The sequence below is a fragment of the Schistocerca serialis genome, chromosome 2 (genome assembly GCF_023864345.2).
Source record: "Schistocerca serialis cubense isolate TAMUIC-IGC-003099 chromosome 2, iqSchSeri2.2, whole genome shotgun sequence".
In the NCBI taxonomy this organism is placed as follows: Eukaryota; Metazoa; Arthropoda; class Insecta; order Orthoptera; family Acrididae; genus Schistocerca; species Schistocerca serialis.
In genome coordinates, this window is record NC_064639.1 from 133,036,562 (window position 1) to 133,058,728 (window position 22,167).

Consider the following 22,167-nt stretch of genomic DNA (forward strand, 5'->3'; position numbering starts at 1 on the left):
TCGGGGCTCGAATCCGGGATTTCCTGCTTCCTTTTTTTTAATCTCATTTTGTTCGGTTTTCTTCGTTGCATCTGCTCGGGGCGGACGTCGTAAGACATCCGTTAAAGTTCGTTGGTGATCGATTAACTCAGTTTTTTTTATTACAGAGGGCAGCTAATCCTCTGACCGAAAACGCTGAGCTACCGTGCCGGCTAGTCCATGTTCATTTTCTACATGCTCGTTACTCTGAGATACCCGCAGGAAGTCGGACGTACTTGTGCATCCGCACTGAAGAAAGTGGATCTATTGCATTTCTAGGCGAATCAGTTATGTGAATGCATGGTATCTGTTCTTTCGGACACGTCCTTCTAATCCGATACATTAATCGCAAACTTAGTCCCAGTACCCAATTTCCCACCCACTAATAACCAATCCAGGTACCCTACTGCGCCATTACATCCATATTCCACGTCCCATGCACCTCCATGCCTTATAGATCCTTTCCCGCCGGAATTTTAATCAGTTCCCACTCTCCAACGACGAAATCCGTCCTGAGATATACCCCTCTTTCCAACCCGAAACACAACCCTCCACCTCACACCATCCTCCTATTTTCTCCTTATCCCTTAATCCACCTTGCTGACTTTTAGTAGTTACCTACGGTTCTACATGGCCGCACAGTCATACTTTTTCATGCGTCACCTAGCATCGCCTTCATGCCATGGCATCATTAACATTCATCAGTGATGTATTTTAACTGTAATATAAAATCGTCAGTCGAGTTGAAAAGACCATCAGTATTCTACATATGTATGTATTTTACACACTCCTCGTTTGTTCTTACTTGTTCTTACGTAAAAATCGTTAATACCGTCTGAAGTGTTGGCAGAAGAGCCAACACCGTGTTGCTACAGGAGGCCGATATGCACGCGTTTAATTACACGCAGACTGGCGTGAGGTCTGGAACATTACAAGGAAATGAGAACTTAGAAAAACGGACGCAGTTGCTGTAATACTTAACTTTAATCCATAATTGTAGAACATCGCCCTTGACGGTACATGTTTTATAATTTCAATATTAACTGGTAATGGCGCCTTGCTAGGTCGTAGCAAATGACGTAGCTGAAGGCTATGTTAACTATCGTCTCGGCAAATGAGAGCGTATTTGTCAGTTAACCGTCGCTAGCAAAGTCGGCTGTACAACTGGGGCGAGTGCTAGGAAGTCTCTCTAGACCTGCCGTGTGGTGGCGCTCGGTCTGCAATCACTGACAGTGGCGACACGCGGGTCCGGCGTATACTAATGGACCGCGGCCGATTTAAAGGCTACCACCTAGCAAGTGTGGTGTCTGGCGGTGACACAACACCGTCCACTTATGTATTTTTTACAAAATCATTTTAATGACACTTAAAAAACACGCCTCGTATAAAAGGTAAGTACCGTTTTCAAATGAAAAAAAAAACGTGCTAAGATATCTCAATAATTTTATTTTTACATGAAAGCCTGTCCAAAAATGGCTCTGAGCACTATGGGACTTAATTGCTGAGGTCATCAGTCCCCTAGAACTGAGGACTACTTAAACCTAACTAACCTAAGGACATCACACTCATCCATGCCCGAGGCAGGATTTGAACCTGCGACCGTAGCGGTCACTCCGGCCGGCCATGAAAGCCTGTACCTTAATCTACTTTTCTACATAATTTCCGTCAATATTGAGGCACTTGTCATGACGTTGTACCAGTTTTTGAATACCCTCCTCATAGAAGTCTGCCGCCTGACTTTTTAACCACTGCATAACCACTGTTTTGACTTCGTCATCGTCTTGAAGACGCTGACCGCCCAGGTGTTTCTTCAAGTACAGGAACAGATGGTTGCCACTGGGCGCAAGATCGGGGCTGTACGGAGGATGATATAGAGTTTCCCATCGAAAAGATGTGATGGGATCTTTGGTCTGATTCGCCACATGCGGACGGGCATTGTCTTGCAGCAAAACGATGGCCTAGCTCAACTTCCATGGACTGTTGCTTTGATTCTGGTCTGACGTAGGCCACCCATGTTTCATCGCCCATAACAATTTGGCTTAAGAAATCATCACCGCCGTTGTGGTACCGTTAAAGGAAAGTCCATGCTCTGTCTAAACGTTTGGTTTTGTGCACATCCGTCAACATTTTCGGTACCCAATGTGGGCACAATTTTCGGTAATTCAAGTGTTCGGTCACAATGCCATACCAAACACTACGACAAACATCAGGAAAGTCATCCCGCAAGGAAGAAATCGTAAAGCGTCTGTTTTCTCTCACCTTATTGTCCGCTTCCTGCACCAAACTTTCATAAACGACCAAAGGGCACCCACTCCGTTGCTCATCATGCACATTTGTGCGACCATCTTTAAATGCTCTCCCCCCACTTTCTTACCATTCCACCAATCATAATGTTTTCTCCGTAAACTGCACAGATTTGACCATGAGTATCGATCGCTTTTAGGCCTTTAGCACTAAGAAATCTTATAACAGCCCGTACTTCACAGTCAGCGGGGGCCGGCCTGAGTGGCCGAGCGGATCTAGGCGCTACAGTCTGGAACCGCGTGACCGCTACGGTCGCAGGTTCGAATCCTGCCTCGGGCATGGATATGTGTGATGTCCTTAGGTTGGTTAGGTTTAAGTAGTCCTAAGTTCTAGGGGACTGATGACCACAGATGTTAAGTCCCATAGTGCTCAGAGCCACTTGAACCACAGTCGGCGGGACTCACGTCTATCGGAGGCATCTTAAACACTCAGTACACAACGTAAACAAGGAAGAATCAGACTGCAATGGCGTCAGTGCGTAGATTAAGGTGGAGGCTTTCACGTAAAAATAAAATTATTGAGATACCTTAGCAAGTCTTTTTTTTAATTTCAAAACGGTACTTACTTAAAAAACACGCCTCGTATATTTTAACCATCTTTAAATAAAGTTTAGCGAGCGAGGTGGCGCAGTGTCTAGCACACTGGACTCGCATTCGGGATGACGACGGTTCAATCCCGTGTCTGGCCATCCTGATTTAGGTTTTCCGTGATTTCCCTAAATCGCTCCAGGCAAATGCCGGGGTGGATCCTTTGAAAGGGCACGGCCGAATTCCTTCCCTACTCGGATGAGACCGATGACCTTGCTGTCTGGTCTCCTCCCCCAGACAACCCAACTCATCCCCCCCCCCCCACCCCAAATAAAGTTTATGTAACCTTTGGCTGAAGAGCGGTTTTCATCCGCTGTCGGTTCGCCCCCGTTGTGGGGAATTGAAATAACAATAAAGAAAAAAAAAAACATTCGTATAGTTAGGACTGCGTTTGTAAATTAGGCTATGTTTATGTGCCTACGTCTTTCTAGGTCTGAAGATGGTTATTACCGACCACAATTAATTACATGATTATAAATAAATATTGTGATTCAAGACTGGAATTACGATGAAGCAAATATTTCTCTGGATCGCCGAAAACTTTTTCGTGAATATGACACCACTTGTAAACCGCCACTGTTTTGCAGAAGTACGGTAAGCTGCTCGGAACCGATCCGCAGGTGTGCCGAAGCGCCCGCCTCAGGTGTATCCGCGATCCCCGCTGCTCAGCGGGCTCCACCGTACGACTGACCTTATCTGGCAGTACGGACCGGCGGACGCCGGCGACGGAGGCTCCAAGAGATCGACGCTGTCATTCCGACAGGGCGGGAGACCTGCAGCCGGGTGAGCGCCTTCAAAGACCGCTGCACCGAGGGCGGATTACGCAACCCGCCGGAGCGAAGTCCGCCGTAAAATATAAGCGTGTCGGAGAACGTTATCAACGTCGGATTCATGCTGTATAAAAGCCGGACGAGCGCGGACGTCGTGTACCACTGCACGCCTAACCATGCAAGCAGTCGCCAAGGGTGTCTCGCGCTTCACGAGGTCGACGCAGATGGCGTCGGCGGCGCGGCTGCTACACGTGGTCGCGGTGCTGCACTACCTGGTCGGCATCCACGGCGCGGCGCAGCTCAAGATCGCCAGGGTGGGGCCCTTCCTGTCAGACGTCTTCTACAACATGGGCAACTGCAAGTTCATCACCTACTGGAACCTGGTGAGCGACTCCTCCTTCATTACGACGGCAGCTCCTCGTAGAATACTACACAGTGGGGGGTCAGCTCGTCAGCATCTGTTTGAAAAGACACGCTTCGGGTTACAACCGAACATTACCCATTGGTATATTTTGTGATCTCTGAAAGGCTTTTCATTGTGTGAATCATGAAATTCTTCTAGATAAGCTTAAGTATTGTGGTATGAGTGGGACAGTGCACAAATGGTTTAATTCATAGTTAACTGGAGGAATGCAGAAGGTTGAAATTAACAGTACAGATAGTCTCCAAAAAACCAGCAGAGTCCTCTAACTGGGGAGGTATCAAGAAGTGTCCCACAGGGTTCAGTCTTGGGTCCCTTATTGTTCTTAATATATATTAACGACTTGCCACTCTATATTCATGAAGATGCAAAGTTAGTTCTTTTTGCTGATGATACAAGTATAGTAATCACATCCAAGAAGCAAGAATCACCTGAGGAAATTGCAAATAATGTCTTTCAGAAAATTATTAAGTGGTTCTCAGCAAATGGACTCTCACTAAATTTTGAGGAAACACAGTTTATACAGTTCTGTACAGGAAATGGCATAACACCATTGATAAATATAGACTATGGACGGAAGTCTGTTGCTAAGGTAGAATACTCAAAATTTCCGAGTGTGTGCACTGATGAGAAATTGAATTGGAAGAAACACATCGATGATCTGCTGAAACGGTTAGGTTCAGCTACTTATGTTATTAGGGTTATTGCAAGTTTTGGTGATAAACATATCAGTAAATTAGCCTACTATGCCTATTTTCATTCACTGCTTTCATATGGCATCATATTTTGGCGCAATTCGTCATTAAGAGAGAAAGTATTCATTGCACAAAAGCATGTAATCAGAATACTAGCTGGAGCCCACGCAAGATCACCTTGCAGACATTTATTTAAGGAACTTGGGATATTCACAGTACCTTCGCAATACATATATTCACTTATGAAATTTGCCATTAACAACCCATCCCAGTTCAAAAATAACAGCGAAGTGGATAGCTACAACACTAGAAGAAAGGATGATCTTCACTATTCTGGATTAAATCTCACTTGGGCACAGAAAGAGGAGAATTATGCTGCCACAAAAATCTTTGGTCATTTGCCAAATAGTATTAGAAGGCTGACAGATACCCAACCAACATTTAAAAGCAAATTAAAAGAACTTATGAATGACTACTGCTTCTACTCAATAGATGAAATCTTAGATATGAAGCAGTAACTTTAAAAAAATTAATTGATTATTTTGTGTAAAGAAAACTTATTTTGAAGTGACGCGTTCCACATGCTTACGAAATATCGTATTCATGATCTACGGAACAAGGATTAATGTATGTATGTATATATGTATTGCTATTGGGGATGTCTACAACAAAGCCACAATATGGACTGTATACACTATCCACTGTCAGTAACCCGTTCGCGTCTTCATCACTAAAATTATTTATTAGGTCTACAGCTTTCCTTCTGCCGTTTCTTCTCTAAGTTTGATACTTTATTGCGAAAAACTTACAAAAACCTTACAATTCAAAGTACTAGCCACTACGTTGTCCATCCTTCGGGCAGAATACGTATTCTACTGCGAAAGAACTGGGTGTCTTTTGAGGCGATCCATGAATCGATCCTATTACTCACTTGTTCAGGTGACCGGAGGTGAAGGTCAGCCAGGTAGCGTGCCATTGATCGGGAAAGGTGGCTTTCAGAGAAAGCAATGTCAGGAGAAAACGGCGGGTGGGGTAGGACTTCCCACTTCAACGTTTCCAAGTATGTTTTGGCGGGTTTCGCGACATTGGTTCGAGCATTGCCATGCTGAAAAATCACCTTTTCGTGTCTATCTCTGTACTGTAGTCGTCTGTCTTTCAGTGTTCAATTCAAACGCATCAGCTGCTTTCGATAATGATCTCCTGCGACTGTTTCCGTTGGTTTCAGTAGCTTCGAAAAACCTTCTATCTTCCACCGCCGTGCCTGTCTTCGAATTTAAATCACCGTTTCTAAAGCGTTGAAAACATTTTCTGCACGTTCTTTCAGTAACAGGTGCCTCACCAAAGGTCTTATGCAGCATTTTATAGCCTCAGTCGCAAATTTTCCATATTAGAGACGAAAATTAAATTTCCAGCAAATGACGAGAGTTGCACTCGTAAGTTGACACATTCAGTCGAAAATAACTTTATGGCGCAATCACAAACCGACTAATATATTGATGGCTTTATGTTTACATATGCTTGAACTTGTATGACACTTTAACGACGACCTGAACCACCACTTACCCCCACTGCCATCTAGTGCAAAACGGCGGAAACAAAGTTGTAGACCTAATATTTAAAACTATTATCCATTATGGGTGTGGAACATTGCGACTGTGATGCGTAAAGTTTATCAGAAGAGACGGCAGTCAGTCGCCTTTTGTGTTGGTTTAGGTTTTATGCCCCTATGACTGATTTCAGGTCACCTAGCGACTCACCATCAGGTGGTACACACTTTCAATGATTGCATCACTGTCAGGGAAGTTGTGTAGCAGCTCCGGGAAGATAAAAAAGAACGAAAGTAGTAAGCGATGAGTGTGGAGAGGTGTCAGGAATTATTTATATCGCAAGATCGACTTGAAGACATTACTTACAGACACCTGTATTAGCAACCATGGGTTTTGTACTGGTACACATAAACTTATGTTTTCCCTATATGTTAAATTTACAGCACAACGCAAACTTCACCACAGGCAACAACTCCCACGTGCTTCACAAGTTGTAAACAAACCAAAGAGTATGATGACTTAAGCTAACATTCAAAGATCCAACGCAATATCTTTCAACATTAACTTTAGTCACACTCTCTGGTTTGTTTACATCCTGTAAAGCATGTGGGAGTTGTTGCATGTGGTGACGTTTGTTATTGCTTTAAATTTAACATACCGGGAAATCATAAATTGTGATTTCTGTGGTGGGTGGTGGTGGTGGTGGGGGGATTGTGAGAGGGAAGTCACGGTTTGTTTCTATCTCCCCTCCCCATTCCACGAATATAAATTTTATCTTGTTGCTTCCATGATGTAAATTGGAGACGGCAGCTGTGAAATATTTTGTTATAGAGACCAAAGACTATTCTTCTACTACTTTACCACTCAGCTGCGTTTATTGTTTTAACTTATTTGCTATCGATTGCGGAGGAACTTCGTCTTCGTCGTCAGGTACTTTGGCACTGCACGGATGCGACTTACCACAGCAAGAATATCCCGCTGACGGCCATATTCTATAAAACTTCGTGGAAGCATGGAACCTGTTACATGTTCTTTGGCGTCATTAATGAGATGGACGCTACGACGGTGTTGGAATTTCTGCAACCATTGGGTGACTACAGGAGTAATTCCTTGGGCTCATACGTCTCCAGTTTTATTGCGGACTCAGACTGTAATATCTGCATCCAGTGAACAGAATTCTGACGCACATTTTGGCCTTTACTGATCTCTTGAGATTTTTGTTTTTCCACGAATCCTTCCGAGAAAAACTGATATCAACTCGCGGGGTACAATAATTGTACCTCGGACATAATACTTGTTACAGACGTACCATTCAAAAGTCGGCCTGTTGCGAACAGCAACTGCTTGTTTGATGTTATTATCTTTGGTCGGCAGTCACAATTCTCGATTGGGGTTTTAGAGATCTTTTCCTACTGAAATACGTCTTTATTTCGAACAATATCATATCGATTTATTGCAAAACAATGGGTGTGGTCTCGTTACCGCCTCTTTACATAACACACCCTGGCGTCAACTTCCATTACACACAACGTTGTTCTAAACAGTCTTTAAACTCTTTCGTATTTTGCTCCGTAATAGTTAGTTGGTTCAAATGGCTCTCAGCACTATGGGACTCAACAGCTGAGGTCATTAGTCCCCTAGAACTTAGAACTAGTTAAACCTAACTAACCTAAGGACATCACAAACATCCATGCCCGAGGCAGGATTCGAACCTGCGACTGTAGCGGTCTTGCGGTTCCAGACTGCAGCGCCTTTAACCGCACGGCCACTTCGGCCGGCCGTAATAGTTAGTAATTATGTACAGTAATACGATGTGAGGAACCTGTAATTTGATTACTGGAGACGCACTGGAATAAAACGATACGTCTTCGGTAGAAGTAGAGATTTACTGAAAATGAAAAAGACTTTAAAACCAGTACATTGCTCATTTCATGAATTACATATTTATAATACTAATTCGCAAAGGGAGGAATATCATTGAGAAATATATAGTAAAAAAAAACTCACTTCTATAATTGCATCTGCTTCTGTATTAATATATAAATTATTGCACTTATAATTTTTAACCCAAAATTAATTACAAAAGCACTTACGATTCGCTAATCACGAGAAATTAATAGACGAAATAATGGCGTAATACCGAACCAAGCCTGATTAAATTAAAATCCATACAAATTTGTTATGTACTTTGTACTTTTGACACCATGTAACATTTAACGTAGTCCGTCTACCTAGCCGGGTGGTAGCGTACTTGCCTCCCATGCACTGGGTTCGGGTTCGAGTCCCTTTCGGGTTGGAGATTTTCTCCGCTCGGGGACTGGGTGTTGTGTTGTTCTCATCATCATTTCATCCTCATCGTCGGCCGCAAGTCGCCCTATGTGGTGACGACTGAAATCAGATTTACACTTGGCGGCCGAACGCGACTGGGACATCCCGGCCTACAATGCCATACGATCATTTCATTTCACATGTAACGTACTTGTAAAAGCACTACCAGCTTCCTTTAAAATATTTAACGAAGTTTTACTTTCGTCTGAGAGTACCGTAGGCCCCTTAATCTGAAGCATAGCGCCGTGCGGAAGTGATAGCGGCAAAAACTGAAAAAAATATGTTTCTATCGTCGACAATTGTCTTTTCTGACTTAAAATATAACACTTCCGGTTATATGCAAAAGGTATGAAGGTTTTCGGATAAAAAATTCCTCAATCGCATTGGAACTATGAACTGGGACATAACTTGTGCATCGACTGCAGTTCGTCGCACATCGAGGTACAAGATAAGATGCGATTAAGTAGCGTCAATCAGTTGCTGATTATCACGCGCGTCCCACGTTTGATAAAATGAGAATCCAGCAACAAATATAACTCCTCAAGCCAGCGGGGACCGGTAAACAAGAGAAAGCAGTAGCGCTGATAGCAATCACAGGCACGAGCGAGAGTCGGAGATTAGGGTTCAGCAATAGATTGACGCCGCCGTCATCACAAGGTCTTAAAGTAGCCTCATTAAAGCAAGCAAAGATAATCGTCGTACGATGTTTTTAAATTATTGGCTCCTTATGTGTGTATTCGCCGCATTCTGCTATGAAAGGCAAAAACTATTCATTTCAAAAAAGAAAGTAACCAGAGTTATGTGTAGGATTCACGCACGTTTAGCTAGCGGGCATCTTTCCAGCAGCTGGTAGCACAAACCATAGCCTCAGAGTTCATTTATTCACTTCTGAAAGCTCTGGAAGCGGTCAGCTGTATTTGATTTACCTCCGCAACGACGGACTACAGGATTTGCCGTCGTAAATGGGATCTCCCACTATCTGATATGCTCAGTCTCGGTTCCCACCAGTCCGTCATTATGCCTCATCCCACGCATTATTCGCCACAACGCTCTACCGAGTTGGATTCTGTGACTACGAACGTTGGAGGCGTCTCTGTGTGTTAAACCTGAAGTGCTGGATCAACGCGGCGAAACTGGTCATGTGCGTAAACCATCAATTAGCAGCTGTTTGCGGTTTTATTCAAATTCAGTTTACCAAGCAATTCAACGCCTCTGGCTGCCAGTGTTATAAAGTTGTACATGTTATTATCGCTCATCAACGAAGGACTTCTTATTTGTCAGATCCTTACTTGTTTTCCGCTTATCCATGTGATAATCCAGCATTGAACAACAGAAAGTGACATATTAATCTGTCAAAACAGGTTATTTGTAATAAAATATTCCAAATGGTTCAAATGGCTCTGAGCACTATGGGACTCAACTGCTGTGGTCATCAGTCCCCTAGAACTACTTAAACCTAACTAACCTAAGGACATCACGCACATCCATGCATGAGGCAGGATTCGAACCTGCGACCGTAGCAGTCGCACGGTTCCGGACTGCGCGCCTAGAACCGCGAGACCACCGCGGCCGGCTAAAATATTCCAATTGTGGGGCCGAAGACTGACTTCAATTTGAAAAAAAGATAGTAAAGTAAACATACAGTCAGTTCCACAAGAAACTGTACGCCATAATCTTGAATGTAACGCCCGCAGCCACATCTCTGGTAGTGGTCTCGAATCTGCACTCAAAGCGCTTTTGCACAGTGTATAGATAAACAGTATGAAGTTGAAGGTTTTATTTTGTCGGTTGCAGGTTTGGCTATTTGCCCTTATTTACAGCCAATATAAACGCTGGAGAAATGCGCAATATTCATTAAAAATGCTTTCTGACGTCCGTTAAGAATCTATTTGGTTCGAACGAGGCAGACTGGATGCTTCAAGAGAATAATGATCCGAAACTTTGCAGCCGTCTCTGTACAGCGTGGAAACAACACAATGGGGTGTTCACGATGGATTGGCCTCCAGTGTCTCCCGATGCAAATCCTATAGCAAATGTTTGGTCGTACATTAAGACGAAGCTTAAAGGAAAGCCAGTACATACTTTGAAGCAGCTGTCATATAAAATCAAGACGATGTAGAGATCGTTACCGAGACAATATGCAGATAATCTCGTGAAAAGCATGCCACAAAGGTGCCAATGGTGGCGACTGGATTAAGTATTAGGTAATTGTGCAATTAGAAATACATGTATTTTCACGTAAACATATATTTATATTAGAGTCTTTTATTTCATATAGATAACGGAGTACACTTTCTTGTGGAACTGACTCCATATCACAATTGCTAGAAAAATGACAGCTATGAGAAAAATCACGAAAGTATGAGAGGTCAGGGCGTAAACAGAGGCATATACAGCGTGGCAGAAACAGTATGAATAGCTTGTAAGGGTGTTGCAGGGAGCCGGCCGGGGTGGCCGTGCGGTTAAAGGCGCTTCAGTCTGGAACCGCGTGACCGCTACGGTCGCTGGTTCGAATCCTGCCTCGGGCATGGATGTGTGTGATGTCCTTAGGTTAGTTAGGTTTAAGTAGTTCTAAGTTCTAGGGGACTGATGACCACAGCAGTTAAGTCCCATAGTGCTCAGAGCCATTTTGTTGCAGGGAAGGCTGTCCTGGCTCAAATGGTTCAAATGGCTCTGAACACTATGGGACTTAACATCTGAGGTCATCAGTCCCCTAGAACGTGGAACTACGTAAACCTAACTAACCTAAGGACATCACACACATCCATGCCCGAGGCAGGATTCGAACCCGCGACCGTAACGGTCGCGCGGTTCCAGACTGTAGCGCCTAGAACAGCTCAGCCACACTGGCCGGCAAGGCTGTCCTGACAAGTAAATAATTCCCAGTTGTTTGGTACTGAAATTAGTCAATCAGGTCGTTCCGCACGAAAATTTAAGTAGCCTACCAAAGACAGTGCCGCCAAACTTGTTCTTCATTCGTTCGGGCAACGGTTCTCGAATTGCTCCGTGACCAAGGAGCGGATTTCTATGGTCAAGAGATTGAACGATTGGTAGAACGATGTATCCGTTGTTAACAAAGATTGGTGACTATACCGAAAAATAGTCTCATCTATGTGTGTCACATTTAAGTGTAGTGCAGCATTCAGTAAAAATTAATTGGCGTGCCATAATATTGTACAAGTTTATGAATCGAGATAAATTCGCTGAATACGAATATCTTTGCGTCAGCTGCATTAGGTACAGATATTCTACCCGTTGGTGACATGAAAATTTGTGCCGGACCGCAACTCCAATCCGAATTTCCTGCTTATTGCAAACGCCTTACCATTAGGCTATCCAGCAGGGCCCCCGGGCCGACACTAATTTCCATCCGTCATACTGTCTACATCCCCACTCCATAGTCTCTTACTTTCATCACTTAATGTTCTTAGCTTAATTCTGCATACAGCGAATTTATTTCCATCTAGTTTCGAACGGCCATCAATCATCATCAATGTAAATTTACTTTTTGTAGTCCCCTTTTAATATTTATGCAACACACTGCTTTGCGTCACCGTGATTGGCTTTCGACTTAATGCTGTCGGAACAAAGTTAGCTTTTGCATGCGAATAAACTCTGACAACAGTTTGTGACTGATTTGCTGCATGTCGCTACGAATACCTTGCAACTGACATTTGCCTGTACAAGGGTGCAGATTTTCGGTACACCCGCTGTAACACGGACAGGGTGACCCAAAAGTCCGTTAACATTCAAAAATGCTCTAATTCGCGGAATAATAATGTCGTGTGACTAGGGCCTCCCGTCGGGTAGACCGTTCGCCGTGTGCAAGTCTTTCGATTTGACGCCACTTCGGCGACTTGCGCGTCCTTGGGGATGAAATGATGATGGTTAGGACAACACAACACCCAGTGCCTGAGCCGAGAATCGAACCCGGGCCCGGGCCCTTAGGATTGACAATCTGTCGCGCTGACCACTTTTTTTCTCATTTTGTTCTATATTGATGTAACTCTTCAGGCTTTCCCGGCGATCTAATGACATCTTGGATTGTCGGGTGTTCTGCCGGATATCAGCGTCGTACTTGCACGATATTTCGGTCACGTAGCTCGTAACCTTCATCAGGTGCGACCTGAGACTCCTCCTCGAGTGGACCTGGTCCAGTATTTATGCCTATGGCCTTCCCCCCTCCACCAACGGCTGCAGGCGCGGCCCACAGAGGAAGCGCCTGCAGCCGTTGGTGGAGGGGGAAGGCCTTAGGCATAAATACTGGACCAGGTCCACTCGAGGAGAAGTCTCAGGTCGCACCTGATGAAGGTTACGAGCTACGTGACCGAAATATCGTGCAAGTACGACGCTGATATCCGGCAGAACACCCGACAACCCAAGATGTCGTTGTTCTATATTGTTCGTTGAGTTTGTTCGTGGCGGTCATCTGATGACACCCGCTCAGGTTGAAACTTCCTGGCAGATTAAAACTGTGTGCCGGACCGAGACTCGAACTCGGGACCTTTGCCTTTCGCGGGCAAGTGCTCTACCAACTGAGCTACCCAAGCACGACTCACGCTTCGCCCTTACAGCTTTACTTCTGCCAGGAGTGCTAGTTCTGCAAGGTTCGCAGGAGAGCTTCTGTAAAGTTTGGAAGGTAGGAGACGAGGTACTGGCAGAAGTAAAGCTATGAGGACGGGGCGTGAGTCGTGCTTGGGTAGCTCAGTTGCCAGCCGGCACGGTAGCTCAGCGTGTTCGGTCAGAGGGTTAGCTACCCTCTGTAATATAAAAACTGAGTGAACGGATCAACGAAGGACCTGAACGGGTGTCATCGGACGTCCGCATCGAACGAATTGAACGAACAATATAGAACAAAATGAGATCTAAAAAAAAAAAAAATTGGTAGAGCACTTGCCCCCGAAAGGCAAAGGTCCCGAGTTCGAGTCTCGGTCCGGCACACAGTTCTAATCTGCCAGGAACTTTCATATCAGCGCACACTCCGCTGCAGAGTGAAAGTCTCAACCCGTTCAGGTTGTTCGTTGATTCATTCACTCAGTTTTTTTATTTATTTTTTAATTGCAGTGAGTAGCTAAACTCTCTGACCGAACACGCTGAGCTACCGTGCCGGCGACCACACAGCTACCGGTGGCGGACGATTCAGTGAATAATGTAGGTAGAGACGTAAAAACTGACGCAAATGTCTGAAATGATTTGGCGTTCTATTGAAACCAAAAACGAGTGAAAAAACCGGCCAACAGATGTCGCTGGACAGCAACACGTCAGTGACTCCGCATTAGAATCGTGTATAAAATTAGCCGTAGTTAGAGATGGGGTGAGATCATCCCTAGCCTGTCTGATAAACACCTGCTTCAAGGTACAAATTTCATGCAGGTTTGATGCTCCACCTCGAACTGCCACACGTTTGAAACATCTCTTGCGTACATCGTCGGGTGCGGATCGCGTGCTAGCCGCCACTTGCGTCACTCTTGGTCTCCCAGGTCCCCAGGCCTCAGTCCGCGTGATTATTGGGTGTGGGGAGACCTGAAGGCGGAAGTCCGACCTCATCACGAATGCTAAAAGAAAACATCCGACGACGGTTTCTCACCGTCCCTACTGATACGCTGTACAGCTCTGCACACAACATTGCCGTTCGACCATAGGTATGCCGACATGTTGAACGTTTGTTGTAAAGAACATCATCTTAGCTAAAATCACAATTAACTGCTTTTGTATTACATGAAGCGCCATCTGTTGATCATTTTGTGGACTTTTTCGCTTTCAATAAAACCCCACATTATTTCAAGCATGGCCCATGTCTTAGGCGCATTGTCAGGGTTTGCGCGGCTCCCCCTGTCGAAGGTTCGAGTCCTCCCTCGGGCTTGGCTGTGTATGTGTCGTCAGCGTAAGTTAGTTTGTTAGATTAAGTAGTGTGTAAGCCTAGGGACCGATGACCTCAGCAGTTTACCCCCAGAGGAACTTACCACAAATATCCAAATTTTTTCCTATTTCAAGCATGTGTGGTAATTTTTACTTCTCTACCAACATTATTCCGTGAAGTGTCAAATTTTCAGATGATAACGTACATTTGGGTTATCCTGTACTCTGGTATGCTCGCAAAAGCTTGCATGTTTGAAAATGAACCAAGCGAGAAGCAGTTTGAACAGTGGTTAATTTTGCGCTCAATTACTCTACAGGCCATCTAACACGCTTGAACAACGTGCTTGATCATGCATGCTTGTCAACCCTACTGTTATCTGTGTGGGAATCTTAAAGCAGCCTCATACAAGAAAATATGTTTTTAGGCAATCTTCATAGAGGCAGTATGTCGAACAATGTTAAGTAAATGTGTTGCAAATTACTGTAAAAGTCTGATCGAGTAAATGAAACCTACTCTTGTTTCGTCTGTCTTAAATCAAAAGCCTGTCACTGTTACACAAGGAGGGATGTTCATTAGTCCTACTTATGGTGAAATACAAAGCAATTGCCTTGATAAAGACAGACATGTTGCTATTAAAAAGACAAAATCTTCCAGAAATAATAACAGAAGGGGAAAATTATGGTATTTATTTATCTGCGGCAGGAATTCTACATCTGCGTTTCACAGATATACACAGGTGCCAATATGAGGTTTCTTATCCCCTTCAGCTAGTGAGGAATCGCAGCATTTCCGTCAGCCTTTCGTATGCTGCTGTTTAGTCAACGGCGCAACAGCTTGAAAGACGATTGAAGTACGTTTCTCCATTAGTCCTGAAATAATTATACCAATCATGCGGATATCTCTTCAACTCACTGAGTAGCTTAATGTAAGAATAAAAGTTTTTCATTAGCTTGCTGTACTGTAATGCGGGCCCGCAGCAATTCTTTAGATGAGGTCATTTTCGCTTTCAGCTGTTAACTGTTTAATTCCGCTACTACAATTTTGTCTTTTCTGTTATTTTCAAGTATGAGATTTTAATAGTTGTTATCAGTTAGCTCTATTACCATCAAGAGCGACACAGCTCTATGTCAATGCCGTGATCCACTCATATTATAAAAATGTATGTGTATTTCTCATCTTCTCCTGAACCACTGGCCTGATTTCAGCCAAGATTAGTAAACGTATCACTTACTGTCTGGAAAGAATCGCTGTGGGGTAAGAGCCACCTACCTATCACAGTGGCGGAGGTGGGGGTGAAATAGAAGTGTAGCCTACGACGCGCGAATACCCAGATTTTATTCATCTTGTATTTCAGCACTTAGTGAATTATAATAAACTTTACGCGTAATTCCAATTCTCTGCGAAAACTTTTCTCTCCGGCAGCCTACACAAAATTATGAAAGGAAAAAAAGTTAATCGCTTACTACGTTTTCGCTGCCCGTGCAGTAAAACTGCCGCATCGGACTTAATGTTTTAATTCATTACTTCTTTACAATTAACTGCATTCGCAACACATTTTGCAGACAGTGTCCACACATACCATTGAACGTACCGGCAAAAATTTTATCACTGTACGACACATAGTTCAAGAGATGTACAGCCATAAACGCTGAGACGCGTGAAAAATCTGTCACATGATGCATAACGTTGAAATTTATTATTGCTTTGCTGCTAACTTTATTCGCAACACATTTCGTAGACAATATCCACATATGGCACTGAACAAAATTATATCACTTTACGACTCATAGTTCAGATGATACATTGAACTGCGTGAAAACAAACTGCAGGGAGAGTTTCGATAGATGTATACGTGGAATGTGTGTACAAATATGAGTTAAACGTGTTAAATATGTCAAATGCGTGTACGCGAGCAAAGTCGTGGTTGAAAAGTCTACGTAAACCCGTGGATCGATTTCAGCCAATCTTGGTACAATACTACTTACTGTCAGGCAACAAACACCACATACCTCTCATAGTTCAATAGAAATGACGTTGCGGGAGTCGCCACCGGCAGAATAAATTGCATACAGTGTATTTTTGTGTCTTCTTTAGAGTGGCGTAGGTCACAGGTTGTTTACTCATCGAATGATTCTTTTGGGGTAACGCCCGTTTGACATTTCCCGCAAACGGGACGTCATTTTAACGTCACACACAATACCGACGACCACATGATCGCCTATCGACTTTCGTTAGCTTTCGATATGGGCCTCTCACAGGATTTCACGCACGCGAACCGGAGATTTGCAAGAACAGGTCATTCTTGGAATGATTTATTATAATTATTGCTATAATAATCCCCCCATGAACCATGGACCTTGCCGTTGGTGGGGAGGCTTGCGTGCCTCAGCGATACAGATAGCCGTACCGTAGGTGCAACCACAACGGAGGGGTATCTGTTGAGAGGCCAGACAAACGTGTGGTTCCTGAAGAGGGGCAGCAGCCTTTTCAGTAGTTGCAAGGGCAACAGTCTGGATGATTGACTGATCTGGCCTTGTAACAATAACCAAAACGGCCTTGCTGTGCTGGTACTGCGAACGGCTGAAAGCAAGGGGAAACTACAGCCGTAATTTTTCCCGAGGGCATGCAGCTTTACTGTATGGTAGCATGGAGAGCTGCATCAAACCAGTCTCAGGACTGAAGACCACAACAACAACAACAACATAATAAAATGTCACGTAATGGGTTTGTCGACGGTTAATGCTTTAATATAAGAGTGCTCTGTTAGGAGGAATACTGTGACGGTAAGAACGAGCAACATCATATTAGGGTAGGGGTGATAACGTGGAGAAATAAGAGGGAAGGAGGAGACAGACATACACATGGGAAGAAGGACACGGACAATAAATGGTTCAAATGGCTCTGAGCACTATGGGACTTAACTGCTGAGGTCATCAGTCCCCTAGAACTTAGAACTACTTAAACCTAACTAACCTAAGGACATCACACACATCCATGCCCAAGGCAGGATTCGAACCTGCGACCGTAACGGTCGCGCGGGTCCAGACTGAAGCGCCTAGAACCGCTCGGCCACTGCGGCCGGCGGACACGGACACAGAGAGGGGAGGGGAAGAGATAAAGAAGAAAGGAAAGCCAAGATAGACAGAGGGAGGAGGATGATATGGACATAGAGAGGGGGAGGAGGTGGAGACGGACGGAGGGAAGTGGGGGGGGGGGGGGAGCAAACGGACACAGAGACAGACACAGATTGAAAGAGACAGAGAGAGAGAGAGAGAGAGAGAGAGAGAGAGAGAGAGAGAGAGAGAGAGAGCGGAGAGGGGGGGGGGGGGGAATGCCAGAGAGATGGGGGAGGAGGAAATGGACTAGTAGCAGATTGGAATAAATACATCTTCCGGTAAAGCCGGATATTCAACTAGTATGACAGAAAATCTTGTGCTTGAAAATGGCACAAAAGCCAAAATTGCGTATAAAAGAGAAAATGACATTTAAAAGTTTTCAGACTCATTACATATTGTGTATATCTCGCATTCATTTTTCTGTACTAAGATAAAAGGATGACGTAATGAATGTCGATTCTTGTGAGAGGATGGGCGATCTAACGTGACGGATCTGAGATCAATATTATTAAAAGTCTACGAATGTAGCATAGTATTCTGATTATAGTTAACAGTTGGAGGCGTGTTATTTTGTCTTCAGGCCTTTGAGAACTTCAGCTACGCCGAAACTCATCAGACATGTGATACCTCAACTATTACGTCGGTACTCCAAAAACATTTAATCGCAAAATAGTTTGCTGATCTACTATACGTCCGTTTAGTAGAGTTTATTTTAAAACTTCCACCAATGCAATCATGGCCTGGTATGGACGAATCTGGTAATGGTAATGATAATTTAATGCAGCAGAGCTAGGTAGTTAGAAAAAATCGTTTCAAATGCTAATGAGTAGCGTAGTTGGGTTTCAGATGCCTTTATTAGGTAACGGTAAACGTAAATATCCTACAACAGCAACCTTGTGTTCCAGTCGATCATTGAAAGTAATGATAAGTATTAATATCCCATAGAATTCGAAATGAAGTACCAGGTGTAAGAGCCAGGTAAGTAACTCGTGACAATGAGTGCACATTTACTGTGCCACCGCGGAGAACTACCTGCCTCAATAGAGAGGACTCATGTTTGTACATTATTGAGTGAAACAGAAATTTTGAGGCTGTTTTTTCTTCCCGCCAGAATGTGTAAAGTGCTGCACTATTGCCAGAGGACACGTGGCAGCGAGTTGGCACGCCGCGACTTCCTTTAGTGGAGTGGCACAGTGTGATGATTTTGCACTACAGACTGTGAAACATCCCCTTAGAAAAATTAATGAATTACTGTGCTGATAAACCTCTTACGTTATTTGATTTTCAAACAGCTTAGCAAAACTGAACGTACTCTAGACATTTCTCTCTTTACTTATTCTGATCATCACTAAACTGACAATATTTTTTTAGCGGAACGCAATCTGACTTTCAATAATCCCTACAAAAGAATGGCCCTGACTAACAATAACCTATACCTTTCATGAATCACTTACCTCACAAAAATCTTCGTTACACGAACTACTGCAATACAGCGAGCGCCACTACTGCCAGCTAAATAAAAGATTCTAACTACTGAAGGCACTAACTACTGATAGGCATAGTTAGCAAATGAAAGATTTTGATAGAGAACAATGTATTTACCTTAATAATGCTCAAAAGTCATCACATATATATCAGTTCATGATATGCAGTATTACAAATTTACTCTTTCTGACGGAAACACGTCCAGATCGTCCTCTCTCAAAACTCTGCCATCTCTCTCCCCACATCCACCACTGCTGGCGGCTCACCTCCAACTGCGCAACGCTACGCGCTGTTCACATCCAACTGCCCAACACTACAATAGCAAATATTCCATCAATGCAAACCAGCCACAGACTTCACAGAGCACAGTCAGTGATTTTCATATAGTGGCGTTACCAACATAAAAACCTAAACAGCCTACTTAAAAGTGGAAGTACTGACATTGACGTGGGGGTGGTTGACAAGTCATGAGGTAGGGCCAGGGTCTTTTATACCATGCTGGCAGCACTTGTTTGCGTCAGATTGGCTGGCCCAACGAATCACCGCGAGACGGAGTAAGATTTCTTTCTTTCTTTTTTTTTGTCATTAGTCTTTTGACTGATTTGATGCCGTCAGCCAAGAATTCCTCAGCAATACCGAGCAGAATCACGCGGAGCTCAGTGTGAGGAAGTGTCTGAAAATCCTGGGTGATCTCGCTAGGGGCCGTGCATTAGTACGATGGCTGAGGTTGTTTGGAATAGGTGGTTCAAATGGCTCTGAGCACTATGGGACTTAACTTCTAAGGTCATCAGTCCCCTAGAACTTAGAACTACTTAAACCTAACTAACCTAAGGACATCACACACACCCATGCCCGAGGCAGGATTCGAACCTGCGAACGTAGCGGTCGCGCGGTTCCAGACTGTAGCGCTGAGAACTGCTCCCCCACCTAGGCCGGCGGAATAGGTGGGCTTGTCCAGAACGTGCTGAGTCAAGAGTCGGCTGGGAGCTCATTGCTGGCCACCAAGTAAACAATCCCTGAAGAAGGAGAGGTAGCGTGGAAGCACCAGCAGTGGACTGTAACAGTCAGCACAGGGAGTCAACAGGCGTAACGTGAACATCGTCAAACTGTGGTAGTAGATGGTGTCTGCATTCCGGCACGCAGAAGAAGACAGCTCAGAGACAGGGAGGAAGGACGGCCAAGAGTTTCGGTCATGGTGGTACACTGCAGAGCATAAAATGCAGTGCAGCGGTGTGTACTTGAATTTGTGAACCGGCCTGCTAAAGGGGACTTCAAAACCATTCACTTATAATGTGAATACCAGTTTGACAGGTTCCTCCGTAAGTGGATGGGTCAATGTTTCAATAGAGTGCACTGCTGCAGTAGGAGAACTGTGGTAAGACACCACAAGGGATGATAATGCAGAATCAGACTTGGCATTCTATGAAGTATGTCAAGACTGTGAAAAATTAGATCGTACCATAACTGTACAGTGTGTTAACTGTAAGACGGCAGAGTTGTGATGGGAGTGCGGGGAGAGGAGGAAGCAAGCATTGGCTGGCGAGGGGAGAGGAGCCGATGGGGGGGGCGTGGGGGGGGGGGGGGGGGGACAAGGCACGCCTACCAGTTGCAGTGCTGGCACTACAAACTGCGCGCCATGCTTACACGAAAGCAGACGAAAGGCTTGGAAGTAAAACTCGCTTTAAATGCTGTTCGTAAACGAAACTGAAATCGTCATGTACATTAAAATCTATATATATAAAAATGAATATATATATGTTCGTCTACTATGCGCTCCCCCATGTAGTGATACCAACGACACTCTCTTCAGGTAAGTCACCCTTCCTCTGCCAACATTTATTAAACGTTAAGTTATTATCGATCCACGATTCATCGAGATAAAATATTTCTCTGCCTGCTTCCCTGAAGTTCTTTATGCCAACAATGAAACGAGATCGCCAGTGCACAATGTCTGGACGTTCTAACAACGCAGTCCTCTTGTTTTCCACCTTACGCCATATGAATCCCATAGACAAAAGTACTTTTCTCAGCGAGACAATACTCCGCTTCCAGCCTATTTTGTCGTGCAAAACTGGAAGCAGTGTTCGCAGGCTCGACACAATCTTCCGCACTGAATAAAATTCCGCTATCGTGTCGCGAATGACACGCTGGTTGAAATCATCGATCATTACTTCGATTTCTCCACTTCTTTTCCTAAGATAAAAGAGAGAGAAAGATTTATAAGAAAATGCCTTCTGCACTGCATGTATTTATTTGAATTTGGAAATGTACTGTAATATGAATGTGTTTCGAAATAATACAGTAGCAAGGAAAAATGAAATATAAAGTTAATTCGGTCGAAATAGGGGACTCCTTCAAAGTGATCGCGAACAAAGTATCTGAAATGGAAAATCACCTTTTCTTGTCAGGCGTTTATGGTGATACGCCAGGATGATTCTTGGAAAACTGTTTGAATCTTCCAATGCTACGCATGCGTTGTTTGTGTATGTAGCAGCTCTCACTGAAGATTTGTAAATGGGGTGAAGCAATTTTTTGTGCTCCCTTTCCCTTTCGCAGCATTCAATCACACGCAATATAATTTTGCGAGCATCGCTACGTAATACTGGTTTCCTTCTAACCGTAGGCCTACCGGTAGGTGTTGTTCGCGACTCCCGAGATGGGCCAGCAACTGCCTCTTCACTCATTTTGATAATGTTTAGCACAACTGCACAATAAAAACACGCAGAACGGTACAGCGCAAAACAATAACGAAGCTGACGACAATGGCTACCTTGTACAACACAGTAAGCTACGTAATGTTGGCAGCAGTCGAAACTGCGTGCCTTCCGAAGTCTCCCGACGTTTACCGACTTCTACCGATTCAGGACTAGGGAGAGGTCTGCCATCTAAAAGTTTACACACTGTACTTACATGTACTTGTATGTGGTGGCTTTAGTGTTGTCTGTGTGTACCATTATTGCGATGTCGTTGTGTTTCCTCCTCCGTTTTTCTATTGCACCACCACTACAAAACAGAGCAAAAAGAGCAAATAGTCGT

General features: G+C 44.2%; 1 protein-coding gene across 1 annotated transcript in view; it reads left to right on the forward strand.

Moving 5' to 3' along the window:
- The first annotated feature begins 3,833 nt into the window (after positions 1-3,833).
- Positions 3,834-22,167, forward strand: part of LOC126456838 (androgen-induced gene 1 protein-like) — a 212,364-nt gene continuing 194,030 nt past the window's right edge. Inside the window, exon 1 of the mRNA XM_050092646.1 lies at positions 3,834-4,062. Coding sequence (XP_049948603.1) covers positions 3,856-4,062 — 207 coding nt within the window. The 5' untranslated portion in view covers positions 3,834-3,855. The remainder of the gene's footprint in view (positions 4,063-22,167) is intronic.